This window comes from Nanorana parkeri, unplaced genomic scaffold, assembly GCF_000935625.1.
Source record: "Nanorana parkeri isolate BGI_ZX_2015 unplaced genomic scaffold, ASM93562v1 scaffold38, whole genome shotgun sequence".
Classification (NCBI taxonomy): Eukaryota; Metazoa; Chordata; class Amphibia; order Anura; family Dicroglossidae; genus Nanorana; species Nanorana parkeri.
This window is the reverse complement of record NW_017306306.1, coordinates 912,959-926,254: the sequence shown is the minus strand read 5'-3', so window position 1 is coordinate 926,254 and position 13,296 is coordinate 912,959. Positions and strand designations below refer to the sequence as shown.

The 13,296-nt window shown below is 43.3% G+C and overlaps 1 protein-coding gene across 1 annotated transcript; it reads right to left on the bottom strand.

Moving 5' to 3' along the window:
• Positions 1–8,140: 8,140 nt before the first annotated feature.
• On the bottom strand, positions 8,141–10,495 carry CDPF1 (cysteine rich DPF motif domain containing 1). Its single transcript, XM_018570516.1, has 3 exons — positions 10,383–10,495; positions 10,098–10,209; positions 8,141–8,279 (listed from the first exon to the last, which is right to left on the bottom strand). Exons 1-3 carry the CDS (start codon positions 10,493–10,495, stop codon positions 8,163–8,165), a joined length of 342 nt encoding a protein of 113 aa, XP_018426018.1. The 3' UTR covers positions 8,141–8,162.
• Between the last annotated feature and the right edge of the window lie 2,801 nt (positions 10,496–13,296).

The following is a 13,296-nucleotide window of genomic DNA, read 5'->3' as shown; positions in this document are numbered from 1 at the left end:
TCGAACAAAAACTGTCTGACTTGCATGTAATTGTGCGGCTGAATTGCTTGATAAATTCCCCCCATTATCTGGTTAACAAAAAGGAGAAAGATCTATTTTCAGAATATTTTCCGATCTATTGTATCCAAATAAGGAATGTAACAAATTCTGTCCTGAAATCTAGAACCTCTTTTAAGAGAACGCAGTGCTTTGTGTTTTTAGTTGTTGAATGTTTTTCTCAGGGATAATTTTTTTGAATTTTTTTTTCGTCTTTGTTTTTCATATCCTTACAGATAGGTTTGGCAAGCACCTTCTTAACAAAAATTAATCAGTACAGTTGCAGGTTGCAAGATCCCTCAGCTTTCAGCACCCGTGCCATTCTACAAGATCAGCAACACCATAACCTTTAGAGAGTTCACACAGCTAGTTATAGTACCCGCTATCTTCATATAGCTAAATTACAAATTGACAAAAACTGGGGACACGCACCAGGAGAACCAATTGGACACCATTATTTTTGCAGAGAATAAAAGTTTGGCCACTAGGGGCAAGCTCCTCATGCTTCTCCAGTTTGTAGATATAAGAACGTTTATGGCTTGCGCAGCAATAAACTTAGTGGCCTAATAAGCATATGGAAACATTTGTCCATGAGCCCAACATCCCTAAACATTAATCCAGCTGGACAGATCCTTGGGGCTGGGTAGCCAATGCTCCTGAAAAATTGCAGCTGGCGCTTACATTTTTGAGGTTTTCCCTAGTTGTTGCCAATAGAGCTGGCTCCTAAAAATCCTGCTGGCTCCTGAATTTCATAATAATTTGTCCACCCCTGAGCTATATTCAGTGTTCTTGGGATCACTGATTTGTAATGAGCCTTTAGAACAGTACACACGTGGAACTGGGATACAGGTGGGTTGGGTTCTAGACCAGCCCTTCTCAACCAAAGGAAGAACTCTTACAATAATTTTCTGTTCAGGTCTCAAGAAACCACTGTTAATAATTCATTTTCAATAGTAATAAAATTATAAATGACATAATAATGATGATAGTAATAATAGCCAGAAAGGAAACAGTGAAAAAACTGTATTGTTCCCTCATATTGGTGGTCAGTGATGTGCCTGGTCAGTAAAGAAGGGCCCCATTATGTTGGTGGTCTTTGGGAAAATGCCCCTTATTGCTCAATGGGAAGAATGCCCACCTTACAGATAGGTAAAAAGATAATTGTAGTCACTGGTTACTTATCTGAGATGCAGAAATTTCTATTTGGCCAAGGAACCCCAAGCAACCTCTGGAGGAATCCCAGGCTTCCACAGAACCCTGGTTAAGAAAGGCTGTTATAGACTCACCAGACAACCTCCAGAGGAATCCCAGGCTTCCACAGAACCCTGGTTAAGAAAGGCTGTTATAGACTCACCAGACAACCTCCAGAGGAATCCCAGGCTTCCACAGAACCCTGGTTAAGAAAGGCTGTTATAGACTCACCAGGCAACCTCTGGAGAAACCCTAGGCTTCTACAGAACCCTGGTTGGGAAAGGCTGTTATAGACTCACCAGGCAACCTCTGGAGAAACCCTAGGCTTCTACAGAACCCTGGTTGGGAAAGGCTGTTATAGACTCACCAGGCAACCTCTGGAGAAACCCTAGGCTTCCACAGAACCCTGGTTGGGAAAGGCTGCTATAGACACACATTGAACATTCTCTCTTATACAGCTAGGTGGATTCTCAATAGGTTTCTTTTTGATGTAGAATGCTGGTAGTAGTTTAGGGCTTCAGAAGGCAGTATCCTTTCTTAAAATGCAACACCACCATCCTCCACTGTTTTGTTTTGTGAAGTCACCTTGAAATAATATTTATTTAACCTGTGTTGTGTTATGCCTCCAGAGCTTTTGCCATGTGGGATCATTTCAAATTGTGCTGGTAGCCATGCTGTGTATAGCAGTCTACAACTGGCAATGGAATGTTCTCAGAGACAGGACTGTGCTGAAGCTATATGAACTGTAGACCAGGACCGATAGATGCCTTCCAGCACATTTAGGGCAAACGTGGTTTTAAAAGGCTTTAAAGACATAGGGGCTTTATAGCGGAGAGTGGATGTCACTATCTGCCCTGTTCCACTTCGCATTGCTACTCACATCGCTGCCCATCCCATTCATAAAATTCATAAAATTTGGATCATGGTGTGTAGCTAATGAAGCCCCAATGAGTTCTCTTTGGTTAATGCAGCCGAAAAAGCTATGTTCTATATTTAGAACTTCCATTTAGTTCTGGAGCGCAGAACACATTTATAAAGCACATCACTGTGCATTAAAATGTGCTTTACAGTAGCAGTATGGTGCTTTTTCAATGAGCCCAATCATTTAAAGTAAAGCTGAAGCCTTGTTTTTAGTTCTAGAGTAAGTTAGATTTATAATCCTCATCAGCTTTTTTTTTGTTTTTTACTTGCCATCTGTGTCTCATTGGGGAGATTTCTCTTCACTTCCTGTCTGATAGTCACAACTAGTGAGAGGAAATCTCTGGCGGTCAATGGGGTTGCCAGAACTGGTGATCACATAGGAAAATTTCTCATCTATTTCTGTTCTGATGACAACTAAAAATGTTCTTTCACTTTCAATGATTATGGTCATCAGGACAAATAGATAGAGTGAATCTCCTTAACGGGGACACAGACAGGACATGAAAAAACCTGACAGGTGTTATAATCCCCCTCCGTTTTTTCCCAAAACTAAGACAAAAGTTTTGGCTTCAGTTGCACTATAACAAGGCAGGCAAAGAAACTATTCAGAAAACAGATGTGTTGCCATGTGTTGTTACAATATAAAAAAAATTGCTAAAGTTTGTGAAGAATACCTTATGGGCTTATGCAAGAATCTGAAACCCGGTCCCAAACCAGTACAATGAAACAGAAGTAGAATGTAGAAAATGATGCATTTCTAAAGCCAGGGGCCACCGATGCTGGACCCTTACTGCCATGCCAACTGCCAGGCTTTGCCCACTCAGAAGCTAGGTAAAGAAATGTGTGCTTATACAGCTGACAGAGCACCAACTGACCGACCCCAGGAGATTTCTGAGCCCCTTGCACAAACTGACATGTCAGACTTACAGAGTAAGGGTCTGAGGTGATGGACTGTTGCTCAGTTCATGTGGGTTTTGCATTCCCATACAAGTCTATAGGTATGACCCATTTGAAGTAGATCCGAAGGAAGTTAACAACAGGTCAGATGCACCTGGCAATGAATTCTAAATGAGGTCAGAAGCCTCTCAAACTGATATCCTCAACATGAGTTCAAAGTGGATCCACACGGGCGCTAAGTATAGCTAAATAAGGGGAGAAATGTCAATATTTTAAAATACTGCACAGTAATACACACTAAGGCCCCGTTCACACCTTTCCGTTTTGTCGGGCGTTCAACGCTCTATGAACGCTCTACAAAACGTACAACCATGAAAATCCCATTGTTTTCTATGGGTATGGTTCACACCTTTCCGTATTTCCGCCCGTCTGAACGCCCTACAAAACGGCTGACGCCCAAACAAGTACATGTACTTCTTTGGGCCGTTTTGGAGGGCGTTTTCCATTGGGATACAGCCAAGTAGCCTTCGGAATCGCGCGACGGTCGCGCAATTTTTTTACCGCGAATCGCGGTAAAAAAACCGCGTGACGGTCGCGCGACAGACGTGCATGCGTAATACGCCTAGGTGTGAACCCAGCCTTAAAGCTGAAATCTGGGCGATACAAACATTGTCTACATACAAGAGGCATAGGTATTCTTACTTGAACAAGATCTGTGGAGTAATCCAGCATTAGGCCTGATTCACAACTAGGCAACAACGTTTTCTCAGGTAGAAACACGCTTATTTTTGCGCACGTACATTAAGTTTGCGCTTTTTATGAGCAGATTGTGACAAGTTGATGTAAATGGAAAAAACGTGCGTAAAAACACACAAAACCATTTGCAACTCTCGTTTCCAAGTGTTTCCTATTGAGTCTATGGGGACAAAACAAGCTGTAATCTGCCAGAAAGAAGCTCATGTACTTTTTTCACTGACAGGCGTTTTGCTTATTGCGACAAAACGCTCAGGTGTGAACAGGGGCCATAAGAATAAATGGGACTTTTTGGGGGAAGCTTTTTGTCGCGCTGAAGCTTTTTGTCGCGCTGAATCAGCTGCTACAATACGCTCAATGTGAACCAGGCCATAATTTCTGAGGCGCATTCAATTCGTTAGCCAAGCTGTTCTGCAGCATATCAGTTTGTGCAGCAGCTTCACTGAACACTTCGGCTGTACAGTGCTAAGCAAAATGGCGGAGGATTCATTGTTAAACTTCGCCATTAGTGCAATTTCTATTGTTTTACAGGATGAAACTCGTCATTCAGACACAGTTTTTCATTTACACTCGTCCACCAAAACATGAAATTGTAGGTTTCCACACTGAACTTTGATTTGCTCCATCGGGTTCAAGCACCTTTCTCCAGCGCTGCCAGGTGTGCCCACAGTTACAAGGGCCGCAGGTGCTCTGTCCCCACTTTCGCCTTATATGCATGTCACACTCAGTGCTCTGCAGCCAAATTCACTTCCGCTGTGAGTGCTAAGTTAGCAGTGCTGACTTGCAGCACAGCGTTCAGCGGCGGTTTGCTAACTCAGCACTAGCTGCGGCTGAGCAACTGAACGAGCCTCTGCCTCTATGCAGGAGTTTCCTGTAATAAAGACCGGTCACTGCTCTTCTCTCTCCTTGTACACAGTGACTGGTCTTGTACATGCCCCCTCCTCTGCATTCACACCTAAGCGACACTTATTACACGCGTTTTTTGGTGCGTTTTTACGAGCAGGTTGTGGCATGTTGAGCAGATTGTGGAATCTACTCAAAAATAATCGCAACAAATGTTTTTCAAGCGTTTTCTATGGGGAGAAAACGCACTGAATCTGCCTCAAAGTAGCTCATGTAGTATTTCGTGCGACAGGCGTATTTCTACTTGCGACAAAATGCCCAGGTGTGAACAGGGACCATAGAACTGAATAGGATTCCGGGGGTCGAGCGTTTTGTTGCGCTGACTTGATGTGCGACAATGCGCTTAGCTGTGAATGGGGCCTAAGTGGGTGAACCTGTTGGCTCCCATCTACAGATCTGTTCTCTGCACAGTAGTAATGTCAGGTCATGGTAAAATCTGGGTGTGAAAAGGCGTCTGCTGTACACTAAGTGAATTTATATACTTTTAGGCTATTGAGGAATATATTTAAAGCAATTTTTTTGTACCCAGTGTTCAGCTTTGAGACTGAATGTCCAGATTCTTGCAAAAGCCCATTCATAGTTAGTTCTGTTTAAAGCGAGGAGATTTGAAGCCTGAATACATGAATATAACACGGTGACAATGTTATGCAGGTTGGAGCTACTCCATAATCCTTCCATCTCTATGGCATTATGACATTATCATTTGTATGTATAAAAGGGAATTCTTTTCCGTCTTCCGCAGGATAACCGCTCTGTTTCCTTTATTTTCATTGACAATATGATTACTATTTCAGACGTTTATTGTTAAAACTAACACATTATTGAATTGCTGCTTTTATTTTTTATGTGGATTCTAAGATATAATGCAAAACAAGAAGAAACAATGTATCTATGATGTCATTGATGTGTCATTGTAACAAATTAAAACTGTTTCTTTTCAACAAATCGTATTAGCCTGAGTCTGCTGAGCCGAGCTCCCTGACACCTTTCTGCTGGATACTGGTGGTACATCAAAGAATATTCGTTTACACAGCCTGTTGCCCTGCACTGTTTGCAAAATACAGCAAGGTGAGCCAGGAGAGAGAGCGGGGAGAGACAGCCAAGAGAGCGAAGAGAGACAGCCAGGAGAGAGAGCAAAGAGAGACAGCCAGGAGAAAGAGCAAAGAGAGACAGCCAGGAAAGAGAGAGAGGAGAGACAGCCAGGGGAGAGAGCAAAGAGAGACAGTCAATAGAGAGAGAAGTGAGACAGCCAGGAGATAAAACGAGGAATGACAGCCAGGAGAGAGAGAACGAGGAAAAACAGCCAGGAGAGAGAGGAGAGACAGCCTTCCGGAGTTGGGAGATCTATTAACTGATATCCCCTTACATTCAGTATCCCTGCCATCCTTCCATTCTGTGCTTGCCTTTGTACCTATAGTCAACATATACAGCTCATACTGAATTCTATGTATATTTGGAGTGCCCACATGGCATAGGTAACACCATGCTAGAAAGGGGGAGTTAGGGCCATCATTTACCATAAGGGTCCGCTGAAAACCAAGCAACCCATTTCGGGAGAACCTACCAGTCAGTATATTACTTGCACATGATAATACATGATTCATTTTGTCAATCCTCACTCAGAAACCATGCACTGTGTGTTCTTGGCAAGTATATACATTTTCTGTTGACGCTCTGTACACAAAGGGGAAAAGTTATACAGCTGAAAATATGACATTCAGCAAACATCCTCTGCAGGTAAATTTTTCAGGGTCGTGTGTTTTTAAATGGCAGTGAATGATTTATCACCAGTGTTTGGTGAAAGTCACATTCACTGCTTTCTCAAACTGACCACAAACTGACTCCAACAGGGTTATTCACAAAAGGGTGAAGGGTTTGGAGAAGGCCGGAGAAGTGAACAATCTAGGACAACATAGCTACACTTCACAGACTGTTCTCCACAGCAGCCAAGCCTCAGTCTGAGAGCACAAACCAAGCCTCGTTCTAACCGCCAGAAACCAAACCTCGTTCTGCTATTCAAAGTGTTCATCGCTGAATTTATCCAAATGCTTTTTCTCACTGACATTTGCTACTATCTTTATCGGGACTGATTTAGAAAGTACTTTTCATTTGACACTGAACATTTATTGCTACACTGTGTTTGTATTGAACGGATTGAATAATTTCTTCTTTAGAATTCAATGTTGATCACGTCCATTCTATTTGATTATTTATTTAATACTATTTTCCTGTTCACATTTGTTCATTTAATCATATTTATTCATTTTCATATACTACTTCATGAGGAATTATTTTTCCACATTTAAAGTAGAACTATGGGGTTAAGGATTTTCCCCATAGTTCTCCTCAGGGTAACGGGAGGACACAAACTAGCATCCCCCCGTCACCCTAGGCTCAGTATAACGCGAGCTGTAGCTTGCGGTATACTGAGACGCCGCAGAATACCGCGAGCTGCTGCTCGCGGTATACTAAGACGCCGCAGCTGAAGCAGATCCCGACAATTATGTCTGGATCCGCCCAGCTGCGTGACTGACAGCAGGCTCTGCCTATCTAGAGGCAGAGCCAACTGTACCCACCCCCTCCCCGTCCGTTCCGCCAGTCAGCGCTGGCGAATCGGAGCGGGGAGGGGGGGATCCAGCCCCTCCCCTGTCATGGCAGAGAGCTGTGACAGGATCGAGAGGTGAGCGAAAGCCGGTATGTGTTCGCTCACCTCCTGATCTACTGAGCCGACCTGGGACAGTCTCATTGTTACAGGTCGGCTAGAACTATGAGGTGAGTGAAAAGCACTCACCTCATAGTTCTCCTTTAACACTGGTTATTGAATTGTTATTTATTAGCGCTGTGTTATTTTCTTTTTATACACTAGGTTTCTTCCTTTCTCATAACAGCTTTGGGGCTAATAGTGTTTAGCTGGTTCCAAGAGCGCTGATTTGTTTCTTTATATGTTTTTTTGCAGTCACTGAGCAGATAGAATATTGAACAGAACAAAAGGGGGCACATAAAGAATTGTTCATTGTAAGGTTTTACATAACAGTTGCTTTAAAATGGCATACCTGTAAGGAAGCAGTGGAATGCCTACTTCTCCTACAGCCTGTGCTGCAGACCACTCTGCTGACATACCCTGGGGTGAAATCTCTTTAGAAACTGACACTTCCAGGCTCTACTGTGTCCACCCACAGCCATTATTTGTTCCTCCTGCTGACCGTAATACAGCTGCTGCTGGAACAAATGAATGTGAACTGGAAGTGACTGAAGGGGATCAGTACCAGTGGCAATGAAGATAAACATGGCAACTGTTTATATTATACAGAGCTTTAGCAAATTATATGTAACCCAGTTAGGTTTTGCATTTGCCTTAAGGTGTCATTTTGAAACTAATATAACCTGAGATTTTACTAACATATTTATTGATGTGACTTTTGTCAGGTCAACACTAATCACAACTAAGCAGCTCGGCCTTGTCACTTCGCCTGGGTCTTTCTCTTCTCCAAATCTTGCCGGATTTCAAGAGGAAATTCACTTTTGTTCTTTGTAACACAAGGCAGGCAGAATCGTTTGGAGTAGAAGATGCTACATTCCTACAGAAAGGGACAAACACAGTTACATTTAGAGGGGAACTACAGAGAGGGGATTTTATCAAAACTGGGGCAGACAAAATCTGGAGCAGTTGCCCAGGGCAACCAATCAGCTTCTCTCTAATTTGTTCAGCTAAGATTTGAAAATGAAAGAGAGAAGCTGTTTGATTGCCATGCACAGCTGTTCCAGATTCTGTCTGCTCCAGTTTTGATAAATTCCCTTCAGATTACCAAAACCATGTACATTAATTTGGAGTTGCCTCCTCTTTGCGGCTTAAACAGTCCCTGTGTGGTCTAGTAATACAGTGTGCCCTACATAAAGATTACAGCAGCAAACAGCTAACTTTGAGAAAGCAGCTTATATAAGGGAGTGCTACCACAACAAAACAATAGTACGTGTTTTTTGGAAAACAATGTTTGTACAAAATGCCAAATGTAAAAACATATTGAAACCCCAAGAAGAGCTCTCAATAAAGGAGATATCCACAGCCATAGACCAACACAGCCGCTCTTGCCAGAACATTCCAGACCCCCCATCCACCCAAAGTCAAGATCTAGATTTTAAGGCCCCTTTCAGATGGGCAGTCCAATCAGGTCGGCCTATCAGTTTTTCAGGTGGAAACGATCGGATGCCCAGTGTAGGTCTGGGTGCAGCCGGATCTAAATGGACGGGTGTCTATTAAAAGAGAACTATGAGATGAGTGATTTCCACTCACCTCGTAGTTCTAGCCGACCTGTGACAATGAGACTGTCACAGGTCGGCTTAGTAGATCGGGAGGTGAGCGAACACATACCGGGTTCGCTCACCTCTCGATCCTGTCACCACGGGGAGGGGCTGGATTCCCCTCTCCCCGCTCCGATCTGCCAGCGCTGACTGGCGGAACGGACGGGGGAGGGGGCGGGTACAGCTGCCTCTGCCTCTAGATAGGCAGAGCCAGCTGTCACTCACGCAGCTGGGCGGATCTCGACGTCGGGATCCGCTCCGGCTGCGGTGTCTCAGTATACCGCGAGCTGTAGCTCGCGGTATACTGAGCTTAGGGTAACGGGAGGACGCTAGTTTGTGTCCTCCCGTTACCCTAAGGAGAACTATGGGGAAAAACACTGACCCCATAGTTCTCCTTTAACATCTGCTTGCTCTCGGCTCTGGAAACACAAACAGAACAGTGTTACATTTCGCCGGACCCGATGGTGCTGGATTGGGGGTAATTTGATGTAAACATACACATGTCCATTTACATCCGATTCCCCATAGACCGTCATGGAGCCCAGTCATTTCAGTTTTTTTTCTCCATTACAACATGGAGGAAAAAACTGGACAGATGTGGATGTCGCAGCGTTGACATCCGATCTATACCGCTCTGTGGCACGGATCCCCTCCTGATCGGACAGTGTGAAAGGGGCTAAGGCGGACATTTATTGTGCTTATATTTTACCTTTCCTGAACCATGCTCTTTCCCCCATCATCAACGTTCCAGTGAAATGCTTCTTGCTTATGTCATTGCTTTGGAACATGCTGCCACATACTCCACTAGAGCATGAACAAGAAAAACGCAGGTCCATACATAGCGCTGTGAATTTCCCAGCAAATACATGTATTTGGATATATTTAATTAAAAAACAAATAGCAGATGCTTTTATTTATATAATGCCCCAAGGATTCATACATTTTGTTGGAAGAGTTTAGTTAAACTTTGAAAAAATGAATTACACATTACTGCAAATATTACACATTAAACTAAAACCCAAATGATCAAACAAATGCCATCATTCATTTACTTTATGACCTGACCTACTATAATGCAAATAAAATGGAGTTCTTACCGTGTCAACGCAGACCACTTGCTTACATAAGCTACAGGTGGAACCCAGAATCAGAAATTTGTCTTTCTCGGGAGTGAAGGGATCCATCATAACATAACATTCTTCCAAAAGTCTATCAGAAAACACGCAAAAACAATACAAAAAACAATATCACTGTCAAATTATTTTACCAATAAAATGATTTCTAATTTTCTAAATAAGACGACTATAACTAGCATCTTGGTTCAAGAAGAGTTATTTTACAGGATGCTATGAGCAACAAAAACAGTTCTTAGTGTTACTTACATTACAGAGTGCGCACTTGGCGGCCTTTGGCCAAAGTAAGTATATGGAACCGATAGTCCGCACAGGTGACATTTAAATATTCCTTTAGGAGGATGTGATTCACCCAGATCCATCTGAAAATGAATAGTAAGTTTAGAAACAAGATCAGGAGCAGTCAGCTATGCATTCATTTACCAAGACTTGCAGAGAATAGAAACAATTTAAATATAGATATTATGAGAAACGTCAAGTCAATTTCTGTTCAGGTATTTTACATCATTTTCTTTAATTTTATTACTTCTACATATGTACCAACAAAGCCTTAATGCTAAACTCTGGGTTGTTGTTTTTTTAAATACCCTTCTGGTTTGCACCAAACACCCCCACCCCCCACTGCAGGGGTAATTGTTTCTGGTGTCCAGAATGGGGCTTTAAAGTAGAACCTTTGTTTTTATGTAAAAATCAAGAGCCCAGCATTATTATAAATAAAAACTAGCTTTTGCTGCAATCCTTGAATCCAGAGCTGTCCCCTGCAGTAATTAATTTCAACCACTTCATTTGTCCCAGATTAGGTTTAATGATGGTCAGCGCCATTCCACCCACTTTCTCTGAGCATGGCGGAACATCATCACACCATCTTGGTCTCAGGATACTACTGCACCAAACGACACTCACACATCATTATTAATACGCAATTCAATGCAGGACTAAAGGTGCCCATACACCTTACGATTATCGGACAAAACTTTTTGTCCAATGATCGAATAGTCGTACGATTTTCGTATGGCAGCACCATCCTGCCCCGATGATCGCAAGATTAATTTAGCCGTAATTAACGAAAAGCACCTGGACGAAATGCAGTAATTGATTTGCCGTATTTGCGTTAGCGCAAGCGCAGTGTAGATCGTACGACTTTTGATGGACGGAAACGCCAGCAACCTTATGAAAATCGTACGATCTAGCAAAGTTTTCAAACATGCTTGACCGTCAAAAGTTGTACGATTGTACAGTAATGTCGGTCGGACACTGCAATGCACACATACGATTAGCGGACGAAAAGTCGATCGCATACGAAAATCGTCCGATAATTGTAAGGTGTATGGGCACCTTAAGGACCACTCGCTACTGCCAGGAGAGAAAAGGAAGGACCTGTGACATCACCAGACCTCTCAGAAGACCTTTGGAAAAAAGGTATATATGTACAGCACCATCCACAGCCTACCGTGCATGATACTTCAGTTCACCTTTGGGCTGCCTATCAGGTCTTCACATACTTCCTGCAGACCTTGAATGCAGCCCAACCCATCTGACAGAGGACAACAACACTCCAAATTGTAAGGCAGCAGCTTAGAATCACACTGATTGTTAGGATCATGAGCCATGCCAAGCCTTCTCCATACTTTTTTCTTCCCATCATTCTGGTATAGGTTGATCTTCTTTTTTCATCTTGTCCAAAGAATGCTGTTCCAGAACTGGGCTGGCCGTTTTAGATATTTTTTTGGCAAAGTCTAATCTGGCCTTTCTATTCTAGAATTATGAATGGTTTGCACCTTGTGGTGAACCCTCTGTATTTTGCTCTCATGGAGTCTTCTCTTTAGACCCCGTTCACATTGAGCGATTTATCGCGCGGTAATTCCCGCGATATCGCGGCAAATTACCGCGCGATATCGCGCTCCAATGCAATCCAATGGGGCAAAGGGTCCTGCTGTCGCGGGTCGTGTGTCGCTACAGCAGGACCCTTTTTGGAGCGGATTTAGCCGCGATTCAAGCTTGCTCAATGCAAGCTTGAACGCGACATCGCGCGGCAAATCTCGCGATGTCGCGCAAATATGCAAATCGCGCAACAAACGCGCGATTTGCATATCGCGCAGTGGGAACGGGGCCTTATGGTAGACTTGGGAAATGATATGCTTACTTCCCAGAGATTGTTCTTAACTTGGCTAGATGTTGTGAAGGGGTTTATCTTTCCCATGGAAAGGATCCTAAGATCATCCACCACTGTTGTTTTCCGTGGACGTCCAGGCCTTTATGTGTTGAAGAGCTCACCTGTGTGTTCCAAAATATTGATTTGGCCACTCCTAATCGTCCTGCTCTCTCTCAAGGATGGCCTCTTTTACTTGCATTGGGAGCTCCTTTGAATGCATTTTGGGGGTTCACAGCAACAGCTTCCATGTGCAAATGCCACGCCTGAAATCAACTCCAGAACTTTTACCTGTTTAATTGATGATGAAATAACAAAGGAATAGCCCACACCTGATAGCTCCATGATAAAGCTTTTGAATCAAGGGACTTTTGGTCCCTTGAAAAAGAGGGGGCTACATATTAAAGAGCTGTAATTCCTAAACCCTTCCTCCATTATTGATATGTATATCTTCAACTTGAAGCTGAGACACTGCACTTTCAGCACAGATTCTTTACTTAACTGTAACTTGAATTTATTTTAGTAAACAGCCAAAAATAACAAAATTTGTGTCAGTGTCCAATTATTTCCGGACCTAACTGTAGTTGATCTGATTGCAGTGCTGTTTATTATATGAGGTCCAAGTGTTTAAGCAACATTTCAGCTGTTTAAACCTGGTGTTAAAAATTTGGATCTGACTTTCATGGTAAAATTTACCAGTCGCTTGCATCACTCCATTCCCCAAGTCCAAAGCTGCCTATGATGCTTCCTCTGGTTGGGTGCGGACTTATGCACTGAAATTGCCCAATGTGCAAATTACCGTATTCCATAGGGCGCACCTGATCATAAGACGCACCTAGGGAGGGTAGGGTTCTGTGTAGTTGCATTGTAGTTGCACTGATTACAGCGCCATGGTCTCAGGGATCACACAGAGCAGATGAAGAACGGACATTCTTCATCTGCTCTACGGTGAGCTCCCATGCCGTGGTCACGGGTCCCCCCGAGGAGCGGGGGACCCCGAAAGCCATGGGGGGG

What these genes read in the sequence shown, in the direction of transcription:
- CDPF1 (XM_018570516.1), bottom strand. Translation starts at nt 10,495, where the DNA reads ATGGATCTGGGTGAATCACATCCTCCTAAAGGAATATTTAAATGTCAC. An exon ending in CCAAGTGCGCACTCTGTAAT is followed by an intron (nt 10,210 to 10,382) that starts GTAAGTAACACT and finishes GTTTTCTGATAG; the next exon opens with ACTTTTGGAAGAATGTTATG. An exon ending in AAGTGGTCTGCGTTGACACG is followed by an intron (nt 8,280 to 10,097) that starts GTAAGAACTCCA and finishes CCCTTTCTGTAG; the next exon opens with GAATGTAGCATCTTCTACTC.